This window comes from Rhamphochromis longiceps, linkage group LG1 (genome assembly GCF_057381845.1).
Source record: "Rhamphochromis longiceps isolate RC_006_pf linkage group LG1, R_longiceps_female_GT1.1, whole genome shotgun sequence".
NCBI lineage: Eukaryota > Metazoa > Chordata > Actinopteri > Cichliformes > Cichlidae > Rhamphochromis > Rhamphochromis longiceps.
Window position 1 is genome coordinate 42031258 of NC_140557.1, and position 26419 is coordinate 42057676.

Below are 26419 nucleotides of genomic sequence, written 5' to 3' on the forward strand. Positions count from 1 at the left end.
CAGATGCAGTTAGCCTTGGTTTTTTCGTTTTCATTTTGATGCTGATTCTATACATTCACCCACAGAGATCAGCCTTTTAGAAGTTATGCATAGTGACACTAATATATATATTTCTGTCTTTTCCTGTGCAGAAGCAATGCAAAGCTTCTTCCAATTTGATTGAGAATCTTCCAAACACCATCTCCATCTTTTGGAGGAATCATCTGGAAGAAGTAGACTTCTCTGACAACAGTCTGAAGGAACTTCCTTCATATATCTTTGAACTGGAGGTAGGAGCACTGATGTAGATCTTTTATTAGATATATTAATATTCATCAAGATGGAAAAATCTCTTAATTAAAAAACAAGCAAACAAACGGTTGACTACTTAAAGTAGTAGCAGTGATCTGAACAACCTTCAGATGGCACTACTTCTCTGTGTTTGGCTTCATGAATCTTTTAAGTTCTGCAGTCTAAAACAAATACAGCATAAATCTGTTAGATGCAAAAATATCTGGCTCAGCCTGCAGATTATATTTGGTGCATGGATTGTAGTGCTCTTAATATAACAGTAGACAGCCAAGCTTTAAACTGCTACGATCAGTTAATAAACATTATAACATAGTTATATTACTGTATTATACTACTGTGGGTAGACTGAGTTACAGGATGGGTAAGATAAAAAATGTTAAAGGTTCTTTAGATTTATTCATTTTCATTTTATTTATTTGTAGTTATTTGTCTCACAGTTGTGACACCGTTGGTTAGACAAACTGAGGTAGAACCAGCAAATAAGGAGGCAAAAGGGAATACAATATTAGTCTTTAAAACACTTTATCCTAGATGTTCTGATAAGTCCATTCCAAAGTAGTGGCTTAATCATATTATTGTATTTTTCATACATTTGTCTGAAGACTGTTTGGTCACTGCAGTTAGCAAACTTTCCCTATTGCTTATGACCTTATTGGCATTGTTAATGATACAGTATACTTGAATCACCAGTGGGTGGCTGTACTACTGATCAGAAGGTTGGTGGATTGATCCCTGGCTCCCCGAGTCCCTATCCTTGGGCAAGATACTAACCCCAAGTTGCTCTCGGATGCATCCATCAGAGTGTGAATGTGTGTGAATGTTAGCTAGTAAGCACTTAAAGCATAGAATAAAGTGCTTGTGTGGATGTGGCATGCTGTATTAAGTGTTTTGAGAGTAGAAAAGTGCTGTATAAGAATCAGGCCGTTTACCAGAGACCACCTTAGCCATAAACAGCCAGCTGTATTTTCCTTGGATTGAAAAAGTGAATGTGTGGTTTGCAGTATCTAATTTGTCTTCTCATTCATTGTCCTATCAGGCTGTGGTCTCTTTGAGATTGTGTGAGAATTACATTACAACACTCCCAGCCCCCAATAAGTGGAAGTGCTCTAAGCTCAAGACACTTGATCTTTCTCAAAACCATCTGGGCAAGTACGTCCTGTCATCACAAACACAACATCATTATGTACATGTATAGTCAACTGGTCCAGAGGACTCATGCTGAGTCTAGCTAAGCTTTCATAACACTTCAGTGAATGAACAGAGTCGACTGATTTATTCATTAATTATTGATTTTGAATACTGTTATGAAATCTTGTTAGGTCAAGCTTTTAACTTCTATGGATAGTTTAAGCTCGTCATGTGTTTAATTGAGCTTAAGCTCAAAATATATAGATTACATCTGTCACCCTTTCATGACTTTGTTTTTACAAATGAATTGACTCAATTACTGGCATTAAAATTCAGAATGATTCAGGTTTACACTAGTTTACAACTAGATTCATGCTTTTGGTGTAAACTGTAGATATAATATGCAGTGCAAGGGGAGGGGGGGCTTCAGTGAGATTTTGCTGAAATTTCACTGAAGCACCTCAAAATGGTACAGAGTAAATTGTATGGTGCCCATGTGCTAACAAAAAAAAGATGAATGATAGGTATAGAAATCCTCACATGGAAATTCGACAACCTTTGCATGTAGAACTCAGCAACCACGCACACAAAGAAGCCATCACGCACGTAAGTGGGTCTGCTTTGCATACACAGCTACTTTTCATGGTCTTGTGGGTGAATACCATGGAGCCGATTTAAAGAAACAGGTAGTTAATCTACAAAAGCTGGACAGAGCCATAGGAAGTCCTTAATCCTTAGTAGGACTACTATCTCTTACTGGTATCTGCTCCTTTGTGCAAGGACTAAGATGAGGACTGCCTCCGCCCTACAAAATCACCTCCAGCAGGCCAGTATTGTGAATATCTCTGACCGGACAGAAATGACTGGCATTTTCCAATGAATACCAAAATCTGACGCAGGTATTCGTTGCCACTTGCACAGAAATTCATCAACCGTTGCACATAGAATTAAGCAACCACACGCGCAAAGAAGTCATCACACACATAACTGTGTCACGCTGTTACAAACTGGTTTAAAGAATTTCTTCTTTCAGCCGGTCTAGAGGCCACCCCAAAATACAGCCTGTTCAGTTTCTTCCTGTGTCCAGAGGAGAAACTGCTGCTCCAACAGACCACACCATAAAAGAAGGCTGATGCCACCATAGAGTCATAGAAGGGTTTCAGGAGCTCCCTCTGCACTCCAAAACCCTGAGCCGTCTGCATAAAGCTAAACTCTCAGCCACAAGCTCACCTGGAGCCAAAGATAAGCAAGAGCCAGTCTTTCCAGGGTTTTCAGCAAGTGTGATGCCAGAATCACCAACTGTTGAGGTCTGTGGGCTTCTGAAGATAAAACCAGAGCTATTGAAAAAGTTATTCACTTCATTCGCCCACTTTGTTTCGTAACAAAACAGGAATTTAAAACTATTTCAGCTTCGTGGGTTCTGAGAGGATCTCCTCCCAGATCTAGACCAGAACCTAAAAACGTTCCTGGACAGTCTGGGGGACAACCTGGTGTCATTGAATGGGCCAAAACACAGACAGAGTTATTGTACTGGATTTGGGGGCCATCCATCAGGAACTGCCTGCAAACTCTTGCCGCATGGGGCCAGGCATCGTCCTACACTAACTCCGGAACCCAGGACCCACTGCACCAGCTTAGGCTCATACAATAGGTCGAGGGATTATACCTTTATTCTTAATAGCAGTCATTGTGCTACTGCCTACTCCATAGAGGTCTGTGCTTCCATTCATGGATACGTATCCCCAAACCATCACTGACCCACCACCAAAACTGATCAAGCTGACAGGCAGCACAACATTCTCCACAGCTTCTACTGACCCTTTCACCTCTGTTGCATATGCTCAGGATAAACCTGGTCTCATTTGGGAGAAGCACAGGATGGACCCAACGATTCTGGTATTCAATGAAAAATGCCAGTCATTTCTGATTGGTCAGAGACATTCACAACAGTGGCATACTGGAGGTCATTTTGTAGGGCTGAGGCAGTCCTCATCCTGGTCCTCCTGGCACAAAGGAGCAGATATTGCAGCACAACTAAGGGTCCATTCGTGGTCTGAAAGCTGAAGGCTCTGCCTCCCATAATACTTTTAAATATCCTAGGAACCACAAGTAAAGCAGCTGAGAGCAAACTGCTCTTCTGAGTTGTTATGGTACTATGAGGTCTTAAAGATAATGCCATCCATGTAAACATCTGGTTAGATACCATATTTCTAAGATTTCTAGGGCCAAGTAAAATAATCTCAGATTTATCTGAATATAGAAGCAGCACATTGAACATTATGCAGGTCTTTATGTCTTTTAAGATATTCCTGTAGTTTAACTAAATGGTGTGTGTTATACTGGTCCCAGCGCAAGAAAAATTAACCAGAGAGAAAGAGTCTAAAAAGTTATCAATATTATTGAAAGTAGCTGTACGTAATGATATGTTTCTGAGATGGTTATACTGATATATATAATAATAATAATAATTACATAATTATAAAAACCTAAAAACTGACACTGGTGTATAATCTGTGTTTCATTTTGTCTAGTCTTGTCTATAATCTCTGTAGAGATTTCTGAACATATAAATTTATCTTCCATTCTCAGTGATTGAGAAGACAAGAAAAGGAATAGCTGCATACAGTTTATTACTTTAACTCTGGTGAATCATCAGGGCTGTTGATTTTTAAAGTCACTGTTCTTCACACGAGTGGTCTGCTAACTGTATTTTAAAATGTGTCCATTAGAACAGAGGATAGTCCCAAATCCAGGAGACTGGCCTTCCTGACGACGTGGAACAGGAGGGACCCAGACCCAGGTAGAGGTCATTTCCCAGCTTGTGTGTGTGTGTGTGTGTGTGTGTGTGTGTACTAGTGCTGTCAGCGTTAATCTCGTTGAAATGACGTAGATGCCATAACCGCATTAACACAGCAAATCTCCTTTAGCGAGTGAGGGGCTGGACGGCACTAACGCATTGACCTCGTGCAGCCCCACGCACAGATTTGCCACGTTGACATCATTTTAACGAGATTAACGCTGACAGCACTAATATACAGCGGAACCCCGACTTACGAAATGAATTCGTTCCTGAGGGTCTTTCGTCAGTCGAAGATTTTCGTAAGTCGAAGCACCCATCGCGCCTTTTGAGTGAACGATAGGCTATAGGCTAATTGCTAACTGCAACAACAATATGTCGTTCAAATGGAACAGCGAAGCGCATGTACGAAAGCCAAGGGGGTGATTGATGATTCGGAAGGCATTGTAGGCATTCTGGGCTCAGCCAATCAGAGCCAGCGAATTTCATTACGCAGGTATTTTGCCGTAACACGGGCAGAAATATTGCCGTTAAGTGCCTTCGTAACGTGAGTTTTTCATTAAATGGGGTATTCGTAAGTCGGGGTTCCACTGTATATGTATATGTAATTATGTAGCAAAGAACTGAAAAAATCTGAATTGAATTGAGAAGTTATAGGTGACTGAGTTGATCATACAGACAATCGGTCTTAAAGGTGCACCCTGTTTATGCATCTTCTGTAAATCATACATATTTGGTGCAGCTTCCCCTGGGTATAGCCTGTGGTATGAGGTCCGGTCAACAGCATTGCCTTGTTCTAACTGCTTCAGACAATCTCTTACCCTCATCCTGTAACCACTACCTGGGTCTCTTTTTTAGGGGCTCATAAGTATTTTTGTCACTTAGCAGTGACAAAGTTTTCTTATCATAGTCCTTCTGGTTTAGCAAAGCCATGCACCAACTTTTGTCTGCCAGAAGGATGAAAATGTTGTTGTCATTACTAAGTGATGTGACTGCTTTCCTCTCCTTCATACTCATGTTGGATGCTCAGGGCTTTTCGTTGCTGAGACAGGCCGACATCCTCGGGGTGGCATCCTTGTCTCTTCTGGCCGCTGATGACACACTCTGTATTTTGCTGGTGTTTCTGTCACACAACAAGTTGGCCAAACGTCTGTTGACAAGTGTTTTCAGGTGTTTTAAGTACAAGTACCTAGCCATGCACTTTACCTTTACAAACATTTGTGAAAGAAATGGTTCTTCTAAAGAGCTGTCATTGCATACCACCACTGCAACAAGTCAGTTCCTGGAATTTCTTCCCTCTTAGATATTCCAGGATTAACTGTAAGTTGTATAATTGCAGAGTGGAAGCATTTAGCAACCACAGCAACTCAGCAATAAAGTGGCAGACGACATATACCGTATTTCCCGGACTACAAAGCGCACCTGAATATTAGCCGCACAAGCTAAAATCAGGGGAAAATCCTGTTTTGTACATACATTAGCCGCACCTGACTAAAAGCCGCAGGTGTTTCAATGTTGACTTATCATATGTAAGAGAATATGCACAAAGCGAATTGTCAGGAAAGAGATGGCTGTTTGGAGACACACCCCTTTTATTAATATTTTGAAAAACAAGTTATGGGTACATATTTGCACATGTAGTACATAACAGTAACCTACAGCACACCAGAAAAATAGATTCAGCCTACCTTTTAGGCTCAGGTGCAGCGACACGGCTTTAACAAGCAGAAAAGTCAGTCATTCACCATCTTTCTCTTCTTCCTGCGCACTAAAAACACCAAAGTCCTCTTCTCCAGTGTCGGATACGAACAGGCTCAGGATGGCTTCGTCATCCACTCTCCGCTTCTTTCCTTCGTTGTCACTTTCAAAACCAAAGAAATCTTCGTTGTCAGTGTCAGAGTCGAACACCCTCAGAAGGGCCGTGGCGGTGTCCTCCTCTCCATCATGCAGCAGTCCAGCCCTTCAAAATCCGTTGGTGATCGTGGATGTTTTCACACTTTTCCACGCTGTCAGAATCCACCGGTGGAGTTGAGCATAACTTGCTTTTCGCAAGTTTATCGCCGCTGGTCATCCACGACTCCCGCTGAACGCATAGCGCTACTTTGAAGTTTGTTTTTCGCGCTACTTGTACGGCACTATGTTGCCTGGCGGATGGACATGTGACCAACATACCACTCTTGAACCCCGATCCTTCCGCCAGGCAACGTAGTGCCGTACAACAGCGGAACAAACAAAACAAATCGTCTTACGATATCACAAAAATCATGGAAAATCCATAGAAAAGCCGCACCTGACTAAAAGCCGCAGGGTTCAAAGCTTGTGCAAAAAGTAGCGGCTTATAGCCCGACAATTACGGTAGTTGCCGAGCAGCGTTGTTTATTGCTGAGGCACATGATACTTAATAGCCTCCAGTTACTCGATTGACTGAAGAGTTCAAATTCTCCTCTGGTGTTAATATCAGCGCAAACGTGTACACCTGGAGCATCATTGCCAAGACATTCCTGTAGGTGGGCCATTAGTTACCCAGTGCTTTTGTGTATGTAGTATAGTATGTGGTTAAACTGTATCTTCCTGTGTGTGTTTGAGCAAATTTGCTATCTGTGGCTCTGTTCTTTTAGTGTGTGCAATAGAGTTCCCTGATGTTCTGCGTGATTCACTGGAATTGCTCTACTTGAATGACAACCAGCTGGAATGTGTTCCCCAATCAGTCTGTGGTCTGCACAATCTCAATGAACTCTACCTCTCAAAGTAAGTTCCCCTGTCTGTCTGCCAACACCCACCTGTCCTTCCTCATATTTCACACTGTTGTTATTGATTCAATTTTTAAAAAGTTACAAACCTCAAAATTGTTTTTTTTGTTAACAATATATGGGATGTGCAGGTCAGACACTGCAGTTACAGACCAATTTTTGCGGGTGGTTTATCCTTCAAGCTCGGGTCCTCTACCAGAGGCCTGGGAGCTTGAGGGTCCTGCGCAGTATCTTAGCTGTTCCCAGGACTGCGCTCTTCTGGACAGAGATCTCCGATGTTATTCCCGGGATCTGCTGGAGCCACTCACCTAGCTTGGGAGTCACCGCACCTAGTGCTCCGATTACCACGGGGACCACTGTTACCTTCACCCTCCACATCCTCTCGAGCTCTTCTCTGAGCCCTTGGTATTTCTCCAGCTTCTCGTGTTCCTTCTTCCTGATGTTGCTGTCATTCGAAACCGCTACATCGATCACTACGGCCGTCTTCTTCTGTTTGTCTACCACCACTATGTCCGGTTGGTTAGCCACCACCGTAGTCAAAGGAGCTTGCAAAGAAAAGCGTCTGGACTTCTTTAAGTTGCTTGAAGACGTTTCACCTCTCATCCGAGAAGCTTCTTCAGTTCTAACGTCAAATGGTGGAGAGTCCCAGATATAAACCTAGTGGGAGTGACCCCCCACAGAGGGACAAAAGGACCCCTGATGATCCTCTAATCGCCTGAGCCAAGGTGTGAAACTGGGTGTGGGTCCCAATCAGCCAGAGTTTCGGGTGTGTTCATTGTGAAACCTGGCCCCACCTTATCATGCAAATTCCTGAGGTCAGATGGCCCAGGATGTGAGTGGGCGTTAAGGCGTCTGGGAGGGATCTCAAAACTGGATTATAGATGGCAGAGAGTTGGTGTCGTAAACCCCGCCTCTGTTCAAAGATGGTCGCTCACAGTGCACATAGATGCTTCTTTCACTCCTCTTTCAAACCATCTGTCCTCTCTGTCCAAAATGTGAGCATTGGCATCCTCGAAAGAGTGACCTTTATCCTTAAGATGCAGATGGACTGCTGAGTCTTGTCCTGTGGAGGTGGCTCTTCTGTGTTGTGCCATGCGCTTGTGAAGTGGCTGTTTGGTCTCTCCAATGTAGAGGTCTGAGCATTCCTCGCTGCACTGTACAGCAAACACCACATTGTTAAGTTTGTGTTTTGGCGTTTTGTCTTTCGGGTGAACCAGTTTCTGTTCTGGTTGCTGGGTCTGAAATACAGTGTTTCTCAGACACTCACATCCTGGGCCATTTTCCCTCAGGAATTCGCATAAGGTGGGGCCAGGTTTCACAATGAACACACCCGAAACTCTGGCTGATTGGGACCCACGCCCAGTTACACAACTTGGCTCAGGCGATTAGAGGATCATCAGGGGGTCCTTTTGTCCCTCTGTGGGGGGTTTCTCCCACTAGGTTTATATCTGGGACTCTCCACCATTTGACCTTAGAACTGAAGCAGCTTCTCGGATGAGAGGTGAAACGTCTTCAAGCAACTTAAAGAAGTCCAGACGCTTTTCTTTGACTACGATGACCTGGATGACTGAGAACCTTCACAGACATTTAGCCACCACCATTTTGTCCGTCTGTATCTGGAAGTCCCACAGGATCTTAGCTCGGTCATTCTCCACCACCCTTGGGGGAATCTCCCATTTTGACCTCGGGACTTCCAGGTTATACTCGGCACAGATGTTCCTGTACACTATGCCGGCCACTTGGTTATGGCGTTCCATGTATGCCTTGCCTGCTAGCATCTTGCACCCTGCTGTTATGTGCTGGATTGTCTCTGGGGCATCTTTACACAGCCTGCACCTGGGGTCTTGCCTGGTGTGATAGACCCCAGCCTCTATGGATCTTGTGCTCAGAGCTTGTTCTTGTGCTGCCATGATTAGTGCCTCTGTGCTGTCTTTCAGTCCAGCTTTGTCCAGCCACTGGTAGGATTTCTGGATATCAGCCACCTCCTCTATCTGCCGGTGGTACATACCGTGCAGGGGCCTGTCCTTCCATGATGGTTCCTCGTCTCCCTCCTCTTTCTTGGGTTTCTGCTGCCTGAGGTATTCACTGAGCACTCGGTCAGTTGGGGCCATCTTCCCAATGTATTCTTGGATGTTCGTTGTCTCATCCTGGACTGTGGTGCTGACACTCACCAGTCCCCGGCCCCCTTCCTTCCGGTTAGCGTACAGCCTCAGGGTGCTGGACTTGGGGTGAAACCCTCCATGCATGGTAAGGAGCTTTCTTGTCTTTATGTCAGTGGCTTCTATCTCCTCCTTTGGCCAGCCTATTACCCCAGCAGGGTACCTGATCACGGGCAGGGCGTACGTGTTGATGGCCCGGATCTTGTTCTTACCGTTCAGCTGACTCCTCAGGACTTGCATGACCCTCTGCAGGTACTTGGTGGTTGCAGCTTTTCTAGCGGCCTCTTCATGGTTCCCATTCGCCTGCGGGATCCCCAGGTACTTGTAACTGTCCTCTATGTCTGCAATGTTGCCTTCTGGTAGTTCAATCCCCTCAGTTCTGACTACCTTCCCTCTCTTTGTTACCATCCGACTACACTTCTCCAGTCCGAACGACATTCCAATGTCATTGCTGTATATCCTGGTAGTGTGGATCAGTGAATCGATGTCTCGTTCACTCTTGGCATACAGCTTGATGTCATCCATGTACAGGAGGTGGCTGACAACTGCTCCGTTCCGTAGTCGGTATCCGTAGCCAGTCTTGTTAATGATCTCACTGAGGGGGTTCAGGCCTATGCAGAACAGCAGTGGGGACAGAGCATCTCCTTGGTAGATCCCGCACTTGATGGTGACTTGTGCTATGGGCTTGGAGTTGGCCTCTAGTGTTGTACGCCACATCCCCATTGAGTTCCTGATGAAGGCTCTTAGGGTCCCATTGATCTTGTACAATTCTAGGCATTCCAGGATCCAGCTGTGGGGCATTGAGTCATAGGCCTTCTTGTAATCAATCCAGGCAGTACACAGGTTGGTCAGTCTGGTCTTGCAGTCCCGGCTGACTGTCCTGTCTACCAGTAGCTGGTGTTTTGCGCCTCTGGTATTCTTGCCAATTCCTTTCTGTGTCCCGCTCATGTATTGACCCATGTGCCTGTTCATCTTAGCCGATATGATGCCTGACAGGAGCTTCCATGTAGTACTGAGGCAGGTTATTGGTCGGTAGTTGGAGGGGACCGGTCCCTTCTTGGGGTCCTTGGGGATCAGGACCGTCCGACCTTCGGTTAGCCATTCCGGTGTCTCTCGTCAACTAGCAGCTGGTTCATTTGTGCTGCCAGACGCTCGTGGAGTGCAGTCAGCTTCTTCAGCCAGTAGGCGTGAACCATGTCGGGCCCTGTTGCTGTCCAACTCTTCATACTGGAGACCCTTTCTTGGATATCTGCCACTGTGATGGTTACTGACCCTGTTCAGGGAGGTCGCTGTGGTCTGCCCTCAGATCCACTAGCCACTGAGCATTGCCGTTATGGATTGCGTCCTTCTCCCATATGCTCTTCCAGTATTGCTCCGTCTCCAGCCTTGGTGGTGCTGTTCTCTTATTGTTCCCTTGCCACTGGGAGTACACCTTTGCTGGTTCTGTGGAGAACAGCTGGTTTATTTTCCTGCCTTCTATCTCTCTGGTGTACCTCCTCAAGCGGCTGGCCAAGGCTGTGAGTCTTTGCTTGGCAGTTTCCAAGGCCTCAGGTATGGACAGCTTGCTGTATTTCTTAGGCACCTTATTTGTCGCACCTTTCTGCAACTCCGTTAGTTGGCTAACCTCCCTCCGTGCTACTTTGATCTTGCCCTCTAGCCTCCTTCTCCATGGAGAGTACTGCCCCTTGTGGCTGTTCAACTTGTAGCCAAGCATCTCACTGATCACTGCTGCCGTATTGTAGATCAGCTTGTTAGTGTCGGTAATCGTGGTTGTAGGTATTGCCCGTAGTGCTGCATTAACATCATCTAGCAGACCTTCTGAGGGTACTTCACGTAATCTTGGTAACCGGCTACGGGGGATCCAGGTTTCAAGCTTGGCCATGATCCTATCTTTCAGGTCAGTTCCTCTCGCACTCAATGATCCTTCTCCTATCGCACTTGGGGCTATGTACCCAATCTCGGGTGGGGGTGATGATATCTCCCCCCTGACCTGGCGTCCTGACTCCTCCTTGCCGTAGCATTTGTGTTGCCCTCTTTTTGCTCCACACATGAATCCAGTTCTCCTCCTACAGCTGTTTCTAGTTGTTTCATCCAAACAGCAAATTTCTCAATGTCATTTATTCTGAAGAATGTTTTTTCTATATATTTGGACTTTCACAGGGGGATTCAGTGGCCCATTAGGTTCTATCGTTGATGTTTCTCATCTATCTATCTACACATTTATATATGTATACATGTGTGTATATATATGTGTGTGTGTATATGACTAATCTGACTAATGTAGTTTCTCTGGAATCAGTAATCCTGGAATCCGGGAGCTTCCAACAGAGCTTGGTCAGCTCTCCAGTCTGTGGCAGCTGGACATCGAAGACCTCAACATTACTAATGTTCCACATGAAATAAGAAAAGAAGGTATTTCCACCTGCATTTTCTGTTCAATGACTGTGCCTAATCGAGGGGTTTGTATGTGCCGGCTTCTTTTTTTGGTTTTTTGTTTATAGTCTGTTGTTCATAACATTTATATTGGTTCTTACCTCATCATATATTGCCTTACAAACACATGCAAGGAGTAAAAATTCAAAATTACTTTTTTAAAAAATGTACATGAACAATTAAAAAAGTTAGCATAAGTTCTAAGCATCGCATTTAAAAGTAAATTGAAGTGTGCTGGGTTTGTTACCAGCTGTTATTTCCTGTCATTGTGAGATGTGATCATATTCTCTAACGCTGGTATCGCAGGTCCTGCATCGGTCCTGGCTTTCCTCCGGGCACAGCTTCGAAAAGCAGAGCGTTGTAAACTGTTAAAGATGCTGGTGATTGGTCCACCACGGCAGGGCAAGTCAGCCCTCCTTGAGGCTCTGCAGACTGGCAAAGCCTCCCCCTTCACCCCAGCAGAATGTAGCATCTCCACCTCTGTCTGGGAGCTGGATAAACCTAGTGGAGGCAAGAACAAAGTGAGGGAAACAGACATTACGTAGTATTTATGCACGCACACACAGATATTTCTATTAATCATTTTATGACCCTTATATGGTCTAAATTTTAGAGATAAAAAAATCTACACATTGCACTGTGGTCAGGGACCCCTGCAACTACTCGATTACGCTCTTAAGCAAGGACAAACATCTCTCCACTCAAAGTCAGTTTGCATCTTTGTGGAGAAGGATTCATACTGTGCTATGATTAGCTTAAACACTACCATGAAAGAAAATCATTTCTGACATGACAAGAAATTCTTTGGACTGTTAAACCAAAGGGGTTGGGGTGGGTACAAAAATACATCATCACCTATTATCAAATTCAGTTCATGCTTTAAAGTTGACCTAGCTCTCATTTTGCTGCCCACAGAAAGACTCTGTGATTTTCAATGTGTGGGACATTGGTGGTCAGGCCAGCATGTCCACAGTGAATCAGTGTTTCTTTACTGATAAGGCTTTGTATGTGGTCATCTGGAACCTTGCAATGGGAGAGGAAGCTGTGGCCAACCTGCAGACATGGCTGCTCAACATAGAGGTAATTTTTTTCTTTATTGCAATAGTGAGAGATATGACAATTCACACAGGATGTTTAGGCTGGAGGCGCATGAGGGAGATTTGTGTAAAAGTGTGGATGTCATAGAGCAGCAATATGTAGGAACATGTGTAATCTCTGCTGAGCATGGCGTGGAAGTCCAGAGGTCGAAATTAGATACCCCTCTGAGGGTAGCTGAGAATAACCAGACTAAGATTCTGTGGGACTTGCAGATCCAGATGGGCAAACTGGTGATGGCTAACCAACCGGACATAGTAGTAGTGGTGGACAAGCAGAGGAAGAAGGGTGTAGTAATAGATATAATAGCTATACCACGTGATAGCAACAGCAGGAAGAAGGAACATAAGGGCTGAGAGAGGAGCTCGAGAAGATGTAGAGGTGAAGGCAACCGTGGTAGTCGGCACACTCAGGGCCGTGACCTCCTAACTGGGCAAGTGGATCCCCTGGTGAGATCCTCCCCATTTTTATTTTCTAAAAGACTCAAGTCGTTGGGTATAAGAACCTGATGAGCTTTCTGTAATAAAAATATGTGTGTGGTAAGAGTGAGTGGAAGGTGTTCCGGTTTAAAGAAACAGAATTTTGTTCTAATAAACGAGCCACATGGCAGTCGTGTTAATGGAAAGAATGTTGCTTCCATCACTTCTGAAATTGTCTTTTGAAGGATAGTCTCTAATTAGGCTTCCTGGATTTTTTCTGTTTGTTTTTTTTGACCACAGTGAAATGTTTTCCAAGTTCTTTGTCTTTTGAGTTTTAGCTATAAAAAAGAAGAACAGAAACTTTACTCCAGACAGACGTGTCAGTCAATGTAAGTCTGTCAGACTAGTGACCCCAGCAACAGCAGAGCTGCGTATGGTGTGTTGATTCCAGGTTTAGTTAGAGCCCAAGATCTTTAACAAATGTATGTGGCTTGGTGGATGAATTGATCTTATATAATAAACTGACATCTACCATGAAAAAAAATCCAGTAGTAGTGATTATTGATATTAAACTAATAGAATAGATACACCTGTGACACATCGGTATTCATTCTCTGTTTTACAAATCAAATCTTCAGGTTATTTTGTCATTTTTATGCTGTCAGTTATTATGTCTTTGCTTGTGTGCTGTATTCTACAGGCTCGGGCCCCTAACTCTGCAGTGATTGTAGTCGGAACACATCTGGATCTTATTGATACCAAGTTTCGTACGGAGAGACTGGCGACACTGAGGGCTTACGTTTTGGCTCTGTGTCGATCCCCATCAGGGACTCGAGCTGCTGGTTACCCTGATATCACCTACAAACACTTGCAGTAAGTACACATTTAACTTTTCTATTGCTTATTAACATTCGACTTCCATGCCAATATTGTTTTTGCTCTGTTTACTTCGTGCAAATTACAGACCATCTTACAGATCATCTCTTTTCGGAGTATTTATTCTTTTGTGTGTTTGTATATGCGTGCGTGCTTTTCTTGGTTTTCAGTGAAGTGTCCTGTAAAACTCTGGAGGGATTTGATGGTCTAAAGATGCTGATCTACCAAGTGGTTCTCTCCATGAAAGATAACAGCAGCTTAGCCTGTGGTGGCAAACTGCTAGGCAGACTGGTAAGCAAGCTAATGGTAAATGGCCTGTATTTATATAGCGCTTTTCTAGTCCCTAAGGACCCCAAAGCGCTTTACACATCCAGTCATCCACCCATTCACACACACATCCACACACTGGTGATGGCAGCTACATTGCAGCCACAGCCACCCTGGGGCGCACTGACAGAGGCGAGGCTGCCGGACACTGGCGCCACCGGGCCCTCTGACCACCACCAGCAGGCAACGGGTGAAGTGTCTTGCCCAAGGACCCAACGACCGAGACTGTCCGAGCCGGGGCTCGAACCGGCAACCTTCCAATTACAAGGCGAACTCCCAACTCTTGAGCCACGATCAATTATAATCATGTACATGCAGAGACAGTGTTGCACTTTGACCCTTCAGAAATAGTGTTTGCTTTCTGTATAAATGTATAAAGTGTTTTTAAGAGTTATTTTAAATGACCTAGCAGTGGGAGACTGATATAGTAATCTTTATAACCATGTGTTTTGTCAGCAAACTCTATGCAGAAGTTTTAATTATTTATTCACTTATAATAAACATTATCTCCCAACCTTAAGCGCAAGTTCTTGTGAGTGCGATAACCGGTGAAGGAAGTCACCTAGAATTTTCAAATTGATACCATCGTTGTGTCTACTAGGAGACTGAGGGGGTAGCACAGGTGGTGCCAGTATTGTATACAGTGGGGCAAAAAAGTATTTAGTCAGCCACCGATTGTGCAAGTTCCCCCACTTAAAATGATGACAGAGGTCAGTAATTTGCACCAGAGGTACACTTCAACTGTGAGAGACAGAATGTGAAAAAAAAATCCATGAATCCACATGGTAGGATTTGTAAAGAATTTATTCGTAAATCAGGGTGGAAAATAAGTATTTGGTCACCTCAAACAAGGAAAATCTCTGGCCCTCACAGACCTGTAGCGTCTTCTGTAAGAAGCTTTTCTGTCCCCCACTCGTTACCTGTATGAATGGCACCTGTTTGAACCCATCATCTGTATAAAAGACACCTGTCCACAGCCTCAAACAGTCAGACTCCAAACGCCGCCATGGCCAAGACCAAAGAGCTTTGGAAGGACACCAGGAAAAGTATTGTAGACCTGCATCAGACTGGGAAGAGTGAATCTACAATAGGCAAGCAGCTTGGTGTGAAAAAATCAACTGTGGGAGCAATCATCAGAAAATGGAAGACATACAAGACCACTGATAATCTCCCTCGATCTGGGGCTCCACGCAAGATCTCATCCCGTGGGGTCAAAATGATCATGAGAACGGTGAGCAAAGATCCCAGAACCACACGGGGGGACCTGGTGAATGACCTGCAGAGAGCTGGGACCAAAGTAACAAAGGTCACCATCAGTAACACACTACAACGGCAGGGAATCAAATCCCGCAGTGCCAGACGTGTTCCGCTGCTGAAGCCAGTGCATGTCCAGGCCCGTCTGAAGTTTGCCAGAGAGCACATGGATGATACAGCAGAGGATTGGGAGAATGTCATGTGGTCAGATGAAACCAAAGTAGAACTTTTTGGTATAAACTCAACTCGTCGTGTTTGGAGGAAGAAGAATACTGAGTTGCATCCCAAGAACACCATACCTACTGTGAAGCATGGGGGTGGAAACATCATGCTATGGGGCTGTTTTTCTGCCAAGGGGACAGGACGACTGATCCGTGTTAAGGACAGAATGAATGGGGCCATGTATCGTGAGATTTTGAGCCAGAACCTCCTTCCATCAGTGAGAACTTTGAAGATGAAACGAGGCTGGGTCTTCCAACATGACAATGATCCAAAACACACCGCCCGGGCAACAAAGGAGTGGCTCCGTAAGAAGCATTTGAAAGTCCTGGAGTGGCCTAGCCAGTCTCCAGAGTACCGCACAAAGGAGCTGCCTGACTCCACAACATGTAGACCAGCTTCTCTTCTTGCAGAAAAACCTTACAGTCTCAAAGAAGTGAGAGGGTAGTTATAAATAAGGCTAAATTGCATTAGTTTCACAGAGGTTTTACAATACTGTTCAATATGTTTTCATTTTTTGAAGTATTTTAAAAGGCAGTTTTTCATTTTCTGATCGGTCAGTTTCTGTCAGTTCACTTGTACATGCTGTGTTATACTGTGTGTCTCCAAAACACAATAGTGGATTTCAGAAAAGCTGTGTGAGACACTAACAGCAAAACTATTTCTCTGAGGTTTTACTGATGTTTACAAAAGATGTGTTCTATTTGCACTGGATCCCTGATCCACTTGAAATGTATGTATGAAAAAATATATATACTAATGTTAATTAAAAATTACATTATTTAACTGCTTTAGTATCTGTTCTTAATTTTGAAATTTATGTAATTCATTCACAAGGCTTAGAGGGTTCTTTTGACAGTACATATACAAGGTGAATTATCATAATTTTATATATATTATGGTTCATATAATAATATTTCGGACTGATTCAAAATCGAATCGAATCGAATCGAATTGAATCGAATCGTGGATCGAATCGATTCGGGACCTTGTGAATCGGAATCGAATCGATTCTAGAAATCAGTGACGATTCCCAGCCCTACTCCAGACCTCAACCCCATAGAAAATCTGTGGCGGGAGTTGAAAGTCCGTGTTGCTCGGCGACAGCCCCAAAACATCACTGCTCTCGAGAAGATCTGCATGGAGGAATGGGCCAAAATACCAGCTACTGTGTGTGCAAACCTGGTAAAGACCTATAGTAAACGTTTGACCTCTGTTATTGCCAACAAAGGTTATGTTACAAAGTATTGAGTTGTATTTTTGTTATTGACCAAATACTTATTTTCCACCCTGATTTACCAATAAATTCTTTACAAATCCTACCATGTGGATTCATGGATTTTTTTTCCACATTCTGTCTCTCACAGTTGAAGTGTACCTCTGGTGCAAATTACTGACCTCTGTCATCATTTTAAGTGGGGGAACTTGCACAATCGGTGGCTGACTAAATACTTTTTTGCCCCACTGTAAATACAGGCCTCTGTATAAACTTTTTATGACTATTTTAAAGTGATAGCATAGGGTTCTTATTTTACTTGAAAGCAAAGTAAATTTGTACCACTGTTGTCTCCTCCAGATTCCCAGAAGCTACCTGGCACTCCAGGAAATAGTCATAGCCGAGAAGGAGAGGCGACATTCCGAAGGAGAGGTCCAGTACCTAACTGATGCACAGCTAAATGACATCATTGAACAAAACCCAGGAAGTGACATCAGAGATTACGAAGACCTGCAGACTGGTATTATGACAGCAAGCATTTGAAATGTGGAAATCATTTATGAAAATTCGTACATTTACATTCTTTATTTGGGACATTTTTCCATGTAATGTGATGAGCCAATACAGAGTCACCAGTCAGTGAGTGGGTGGAAGGTGTCTCCTTCAAAGCCATTGAATAAAGTCAGCCAACAACAGTGAACATAACAGCTGTGTACATTACCATATCAATGTTTTTGGTAACATCTCCTAACATTAAGTTGCCACTTAAAGAGATTCCAAAGAAGTACTCCGTTTTAATGTACAAAACAAAGCCTTATATATTTTTCTGTGTGCATAAAACTAGAGATAATCCAGTTTATTTACATGGACACTTTGCTGCCACAACATTGGAAACAACTTTATTTATTTGTTTATTGAACCTTTTGACAAATGTAAAAAATAGATTAAATATTTTTGCACATATGAGTTTAAATTTGTATCATATTTGTTACCGCCAGCATTTTTTACAATTGATTTCTTGTTTTAAGGAGCAGAAAAATGACAATGATCATGTAGAGGTCTCAAAAACTTGTATCAAATATGATACACATACAGGATTATGCATTTAAGCAAGTGTCTATGAGGACGCCTTTGCTTTTAGAGCAAACCTCCAGAATCAATTAGCTCCTCAGTCCTTGAGTTCATTTTCACTGCTTTGTTGGTTTAAGAAAAATATGATTGTTTGGAACTTGTAACTTAGAAACTATGATCCTTAAGTGTGGTGTATGTTGTCAACATATAGAAGTACTGTATAAAGCTTTGAAATGTCACATTTGACCTTTTCAAGGACCGTACGTTATTCAGAAAGTCAAAGTGAGAATAATGCTATGCATAGATGCACAGAAACAGTTTCTTACTGCCATTGTTTGTACATATTGTACATATTTGAACATATTGGGATGTAGGGAAGACTAAATGGAGATTCTTATTATACGTAGATTTTATTTGATATTTTTTACCTTGGTCAAACTTTCATTAATTCTACTGCCTTTGCTTTCATTGGCAACATTTAGGAAACTCAGTTCTATTTGGTTTTATTTATATCGTGCCAAATCACAACAGCAGTTGTCTCACTGTGCTTTATATGGTTACATAAAGACAACAATGCAGAGAAAATCCCCAACACTTGAGGACAAAGACCCAGACAGAGTTTTAATTTATTTTAAAGCCTGATGCTCAAAAACCTGTTTTATTTGTTCTCATCAGTCGTCCGCCTGGGCCTTACTTAGAATGTCTCAGACTTTTTATCTGATTTAGTGCTCAGCTAAGATGCTTTTAAGGTGATTTTAACATCCATGAACATACTAAAATGTTCAGTTTCTATCTCAATGTCAGAACAAGATCTAGAACGTGATTAAAGTGGGTGGATTGTGAGTCTTTACCAGTAGGCAATACAGAGCTTAGATGGAGCCGATGGGTGAGGGGATTAGCTCAGTACCAACTACCTGGAAACCTTCCAGGTGTCTTCCCTGCCTCTGCAGATAGAACAGCCACACCTGTTAACAGCAGCTCCCCTCTAGATCAGTGCACTTAGTAACTAGTTGGGTTCAATTTAGTGGTTTGGAAAACGGAGCCCCAAGGGTCTAATACTTTCAAACAGCTGGAGTAACCTGTGAGAGCTGTTCATACTAATGTAGATTTTCATGTTTTTACCCTTACTGTTAAAGTGTGCTCAACTCTTTGGCTGATTAATAAGCTGGAGTGGAAGATTGCTGCCCCTTGTGCTCACTTCTGTGTGTTGGTGGTCTGGGAGCAGACACAGTGTCTATGGGGATGTGGTTTGGGGGTGTTACTGGTTCACTATAAATATCACATTCAAGCTTGCATCCCAATATAATGTGACCTCTAATCTTATTTTTACATTTCACATCTGCCTCCTTTCAAGTTGACTCAACAGGTCTTTAAAGAAAGTCTTAAAGGGAGATTTAATGAGCTGCCTAGTTCGTTAGAGATACACTGTAGTATAACGTTATATAGCAGTCTAGGCAGAGGTTTCCACTCTAAATGCTGCTTATTTGTGAAGCATCACCACATCGATGTGTTATTTCTTCATTGTTTCTTTCTTTTTCTCCTTTCTTCCCGACAACCAGCGATCGGTTTCTTGATAGAAACTGGAACCTTGCTCCACTTTCCTGACACCAGCCATGGGCTTTGCACTCTCTACTTCCTATGTCCCGTGTGGCTGTCGGAATGCTTGGAGAGGATCGTACACCTCAAATCCTCTCGATATATAGCAAGAAATGGAGTGATCCAAACTGAAGACCTCAGGGTGAGACTTGCCTTTCTGTTGTTTTGTGTGTTGAAACTGGTGTTTTGAAGTCATATCTATTGTGGTATCTGTTGTGCAGATGCTTTTGGTAGGAACAGGGTTCACACAGCAGACAGAGGAACAGTATTTCCAATTTCTGGCCAAGTTTGAGATTGCCCTGCCTGTGGCCAGCAACAGGTAATTTCTTCTCTCTCTCTTTGCAGTAGTTACTCATTACAGGTCCTAAACAGCTCTGAGGAAACATTGTCAAATGGGCAGCAGGAGGATTGTATGATATACAACTTAAAATTATTATCCTCCTAGGACCTGCGTCCACATATGTGGACATCGGATTTTGGGTTGCCTAGACCAAAACACTAAATTTCGCTCTACAAGGGCCTGATATCCACTTACGAGGACGTTATACTACCACTGTCGTATCGTAATTTAAAGCTATTGTCCTCTTATGTGGATCTCATTTTTCTTCAAAACAAAAATCAGGTTAAAAAAAATCACATAATTCTTTGTTTTTACATTCATCAGGTTGCAACCAGAGAAATTAGAAAAGCTGCCATGAAAGAGTTCAGGTCTCAGGAGGTTAAAGGAAGATAAAGCAACTTGTGATGTGATTGATAAGTTGCTCCTCTATGAGAGTGCAGTGTGTCTCAGTACATTCTCATACACCGGGAATATTTGTTTTCCTTTTGACCTCTTACAGCTATCTGCTGCCCCATCTACTTCCCCCTAAGCCAGCCCTGGACATTCATGGCTTCCGCCAGCAGACCCACAACACCCTCAAACGCCTTTTCAAGATGAGCTTCGTTCCTGCTGGATTTTGGGAGCGTTTCATTGCCAGGATGCTTATAAGCCTCCAAGAAATGGACATGCAGGTAGTTTCTCTTCATTCTCCAATTTTAATTGAGAGTTTTTCACTTTCGTGGCCTAAAATGTTGCATCTATGCAGTCATTTGAAAGCAAAATAAAAAGCACCAGGAGCCGGCACAGCAGGAATTCTGTGATCTACAGCTTTACCGGATCACAACAGAGGAGCCGCTGTAGCACCTTTAGAGTCCGACGCAGCCAGACTATCTACTGGAAGGAAGGACTTCTCGTCACTTTCGATGGAGGTTACCTCAGGTAAGAGCTGGAGCCAGAAGATATGGTCATTCAAATATTCATTAGACAAATAATTACGATTGGACGTACATGGTGGGAATTTTAAGGGCGTCGACCTTTTGCTGTAGTTTCTGAAATGATTCATTTGTAAACTCGGAAGTTCAAAGACAAATGTTTTATCAAATTTCTTTAACAATTACTGATATTATAGTCATCTCTATTATCATGCTTCTGTGTTATTGTCAATGTTCAGTGTTTTTTTATTATTGTTATTTATAGCTGAGATTGTGTTCATATGTATCACAGTACGTCTGAGTGCTTTTAATAATCAAAGCAAGTGGAAAATAAGACTACACGCTGAAGGGATGTAAACATTTTCTGTTTAAAGAAACTCTGAAATGTGAGCCACTACTTTCATAAACATTGGCCTAAAATGGAGAATGTGCAAAGGACGAATATTCCAGCTTTGATGCTGATTTTGAGCAGTGAGACATGGAAAAGCCAGCGCCTCGTCTTCTCTGCTATTTGAATATCCTTTGAGTTGATGCAGATACTTGTTTATGTCTGTGCAGTGTGGAGTCATCGGATGTTAACTGGAAGAGGAAGAAGAGTGGAGGCATAAAAATTATCTGTCAGTCAGAGACCAGGGATTTCTCTGCTATGGCGTTCATCACAGACCATGTCAACTCTCTGATAGAGCAGTGGTTCCCAGGTCAGTACACTACGTGCTTTTTTGCAGTACCCTAGCAGAGCATCAGCTCACAGTATGTGAATCCCCTGTATCAAGCTGTACCTGGTAGCATTGAAAATACCCACTGAAAAAGGTCTGGGAGGTCTGGATTCACTTGGCTCGCTTGGGCACAGCCTGAGGAAATGATATGAATCCCCGTAGGCCCACCACTTGGGAAGGGCGGGGGCAGACATTAGGGTTGGGTATATTGTATGCTGGGTGGCAGACAAAGTTGAGGGTGGGGGTATGTTAACCATGCTCTAAGCTAATGGAGAAGGAATCTGAGCTAATATAGGAGGTGGAGCAATGCCACCTGGATATAGTTCAACTTTCTTTCACAGATATAGTATCATAGTAGACTGCTGTGGATCCAGTGTTAGTTGGGATACATCAAAGTGTGACTGGGTACATGAATGTTATAAAAGGGGTTTAGGTGGAGAATAAATATGCTGTATGAATGTATGTGATGGGTGAATGAGACGTGCTGTACGAGTTCTTTTATTTGCTTTTATCCAGGGGTCTTCAACCTGAAGTCAGTTATGGTAAATGGTAAATGGACTGTTTTTTTAGAGAGCTTTACTACTCTGTTTGAGCACTCAGCTTTACACAACTTGGCTCATTCACTCATTCACACCCACTCATGAAACCTGAGTCTTCTAGTCTACATGTCGAAGTGTCTTTGGGCAAGACAGCAAAGTTGCCTTTGATGCATACATCGGGGTGTCAATTATTTTAGTCATCGAGCAGTCTATCAATTATTCCATAGATTAATCAAGTAATTGGATAAGAAACACTTTTGCCTTTTTCCGTCTATCCATCCATTCTCTTCCATTTATCCTTGTCATGGTCGCCGAGGGGCTGGAACCTATCGCAGCCACCATAAGGCAAGAGACCCTGCACAGGTCGCCAGTCTAACACATACAGGGAGTGCAGAATTATTAGGCAAGTTGTATCTTTGAGGAATAATTTTATTATTGAACAACAACCATGTTCTCAATGAACCCAAAAAACTCATTAATATCAAAGCTGAATGTTTTTGGAAGTAGTTTTTGTTTGTTTTTAGTTTGAGCTATTTTAGGGGGATATCTGTGTGTGCAGGTGACTATTACTGTGCATAATTATTAGGCAACTTAACAAAAAACAAATATATACCCATTTCAATGATTTATTTTTACCAGTGAAACCAATATAACATCTCCACATTCACAAATATACATTTCTGACATTCAAAAACAAAACAAAAACAAATCAGCGACCAATATAGCCACCTTTCTTTGCAAGGACACTCAAAAGCCTGCCATCCATGGATTCTGTCAGTGTTTTGATCTGTTCACCATCAACATTGCGTGCAGCAGCAACCACAGCCTCCCAGACACTGTTCAGAGAGGTGTACTGTTTTCCCTCCTTGTAAATCTCACATTTGATGATGGACCACAGGTTCTCAATGGGGTTCAGATCAGGTGAACAAGGAGGCCATGTCATTAGTTTTTCTTCTTTTATACCCTTTCTTGCCAGCCACGCTGTGGAGTACTTGGACGCGTGTGATGGAGCATTGTCCTGCATGAAAATCATGTTTTTCTTGAAGGATGCAGACTTCTTCCTGTACCACTGCTTGAAGAAGGTGTCTTCCAGAAACTGGCAGTAGGACTGGGAGTTGAGCTTGACTCCATCCTCAACCCGAAAAGGCCCCACAAGCTCATCTTTGATGATACCAGCCCAAACCAGTACTCCACCTCCACCTTGCTGGCGTCTGAGTGGGACTGGAGCTCTCTGCCCTTTACCAATCCAGCCACGGGCCCATCCATCTGGCCCACCAAGACTCACTCTCATTTCATCAGTCCATAAAACCTTAGAAAAACCAGTCTTGAGATATTTCTTGGCCCAGTCTTGACGTTTCAGCTTGTGTGTCTTGTTCAGTGGTGGTCGTCTTTCAGCCTTTCTTACCTTGGCCATGTCTCTGAGTATTGCACACCTTGTGCTTTTGGGCACTCCAGTGATGTTGCAGCTCTGAAATATGGCCAAACTGGTGGCAAGTGGCATCTTGGCAGCTGCACGCTTGACTTTTCTCAGTTCATGGGCAGTTATTTTGTGCCTTGGTTTTTCCACACGCTTCTTGCGACCCTGTTGACTATTTTGAATGAAACGCTTGATTGTTCGATGATCACGCTTCAGAAGCTTTGCAATTTTGAGACTGCTGCACCCCTCTGCAAGATATCTCACTATTTTTGACTTTTCTGAGCCTGTCAAGTCCTTCTTTTGACCCATTTTGCCAAAGGAAAGGACGTTGCCTAATAATTATGCACACCTGATATAGGGTGTTGATGTCATTAGACCACACCCCTTCTCATTACAGAGATGCACATCACCTAATATGCTTAATTGGTAGTAGGCTTTCGAGCCTATACAGCTTGGAGTAAGACAACAGGCATGAAGAGGATGATGTGGACAAAATACTCATTTGCCTAATAATTCTGCACTCCCTGTAGAGACAGACAACCACTCACACTCACATTCATGCAAACTCCACGCAGGAAGTCCCCGGCCAGGTGATGGAATCAAACTCAGGCAACAGTGCTAACTACTGTGCCACCGTGCTCCCCTTTTGTCTTTTTAAAGCGCCATAATAAATATTTAAAAGAGGAATGAGCTGTTCATTGGCTTCCATTTTAGAAACTGCAGTGACTGAAATTTTTACTGCATACTACATCTGTTCCCAAAAAATCTTTTATTGTATTCACGTGGCAAAATTTGTAATTTTAATTATAATGTTATATTTTCTTAAATATAGGCTTTCTGACATTAATAACAGGCAAGTTTTTGTGCTGCTGAAAACAAGACATTATGATGGTGTAGATGTTAATTAATATTAATAATGTCCAACCTAATAACTGTCAGTGGCTCAGTTTTACTGGCCCATGTGCATTATTGGCTTTTATTTTTTTATATTTTTAAATATTAATGCAATTTCAATGATCCAATATTTTATATTAATTCACTTTCAATCTGAAAATCTTACTAAAGCCTTGAAATGAACATGGTCTAGTCCATCTTATGTTCTGCTTAAGACTCAGCCCTGTTTGCTACACATATCGCTTCTATGTCAAATAGGACGGTTGCTGTCAGTATTCAGAAAGCTGTGTAATTTGAACATGGTCCATCTATCCATCCTCATCCGCTTTATCCGAGGCCGGGTCGCGGGGGCAGCAGCCCAAGCAGAGAAGCCCAGACCTCCCTCTCCCCAGCCACCTCCTCTAACTTATCCGGGGGAACGCCAAGGTGTTCCCAGGCCAGCCGAGAGATATAATCTCTCCAGCGTGTCCTGGGTCTGCCCTGGGGTCTCCTCCTGGTGGGACATGCCCGGAACACCTCACCCAGGAGGCGCCCAGGGGGCATCCTTAGATGCACGGACCACCTCAGCTGGCTCCTTTCAATGTGGAGGAGCAGCGGCTCTACTCTGAGCCCCTCCCGGATGGCTGAACTTCTCACCCTATCTCTAAGGGAGAGGCCAGCCACCCTTCGGCGGAAGCTTGTATCGCGGATACAAGCTTCCGCCGCTTGTATCCACGATCTCGTTCTTTCGGTCACTACCCACAGCTCGTGGCCATAGGTGAGGGTAGGGACGTAGATCTACCGGTAAATTGAGAGCTTCGCTTTTACACTCAGCTCCCTCTTCACCACGACGGACCGGTGCAGCGTCCGCATTACTGCAGCCGCAGCACCAATCCGCCTGTCGATCTCCTGCTCCCTTCTCCCATCACTCGCGAACAAGACCCCGAGATACTTGAACTCCTCCACTTGGGGCAGGAACTCGTCCCTGACCCGGAGTGGGCACTCCACCCAGAACCATGGCCTCAGATTTGGAGGTGCTGATCCTCATTCCCGCTGCTTCACACTCGGCTGCGAACCGCTCCAGTGCGAGCTGGAGGCCCTCACCCGATGAAGCCAACAGAACCACATCATCTGCAAAAATCAGAGATGAGATTCTGAGGCCACCAAAGCGAAAGCCCTCCGCCACTTGGCTGCGCCTAGAAATCCTGTCCATAAAAATTATGAACAGAACCGGAGACAAAGGGCAGCCCTGGCGGAGCCCATCACCCACCGGGAACGAGTCCGACTTATTGCCGGCAATGCGAACCAAGCTCTTGCAACGGTTGTATAGGGATCGAATGGCCCGTAGCAATGGGCCGAACACCCCATATTCCCGTAACACCTCCCACAGGACACCCCGAGGGACACGGTCGAATGCCTTCTCCAAGTCCACAAAACACATGTAGACTGGTTGGGCAAACTCCCATGCACCCTCAAGTATCCTGGAGAGGATAAAGAGCTGGTCCAGTGTTCCGCGACCAGGACGAAATTGTTCCTCCTGTATCCGAGGTTCGACTAGCGGACGAACTCTCCTTTCCAGCACCCTGGCATAGACTTTCCCAGGGAGGCTGAGGAGTGTGATCCCCCTGTAGTTTGAATACACCCTCCGGTCCCCCTTCTTAAAGATGGGGACCACCACCCCGGTCTGCCAGTCCAGGGGTACTGCCCCTGATCTCGACGCAACATTGTAGAGGCATGTCAACCAGGACAGCCCTACAACATTCAGAGCCTTCAGGAACTCTGGGCGGACCTCATCCACACCAGGGGCTCTGCCACCGAGGAGTTGTTTAACTGCCTCAGTGACCTCGCCCCTGGAAATTGGCGGGTCATCCCCCTCATCCCTCGGACTTTGAACATGGTATCAGATTAATTTAACAGTTCATCTGCATGTTTTAATCCAACTTCTGGAGGCTTACGGCAGACCTTTCACTATGTAAAACAAGCAGCGATGAT

At 43.8% G+C, this 26419-nt stretch overlaps 1 protein-coding gene across 3 annotated transcripts in view; it reads left to right on the forward strand.

Annotated features, from left to right (window-relative positions):
• Positions 1-26419, forward strand: part of lrrk1 (leucine-rich repeat kinase 1) — an 87826-nt gene that overhangs the window by 27306 nt on the left and 34101 nt on the right. For all 3 annotated transcript variants that reach the window (XM_085409647.1, XM_085409656.1, XM_085409665.1), the window contains 15 exons: positions 132-269; positions 1328-1440; positions 4149-4219; positions 6835-6964; positions 11425-11537; positions 11865-12079; positions 12474-12638; positions 13773-13945; positions 14119-14239; positions 17325-17484; positions 19595-19773; positions 19853-19950; positions 20471-20642; positions 20717-20889; positions 21441-21580. In XM_085409647.1, coding sequence (XP_085265773.1) covers positions 132-269; positions 1328-1440; positions 4149-4219; positions 6835-6964; positions 11425-11537; positions 11865-12079; positions 12474-12638; positions 13773-13945; positions 14119-14239; positions 17325-17484; positions 19595-19773; positions 19853-19950; positions 20471-20642; positions 20717-20889; positions 21441-21580 — 2161 coding nt within the window. The remainder of the gene's footprint in view (positions 1-131; positions 270-1327; positions 1441-4148; positions 4220-6834; positions 6965-11424; positions 11538-11864; positions 12080-12473; positions 12639-13772; positions 13946-14118; positions 14240-17324; positions 17485-19594; positions 19774-19852; positions 19951-20470; positions 20643-20716; positions 20890-21440; positions 21581-26419) is intronic.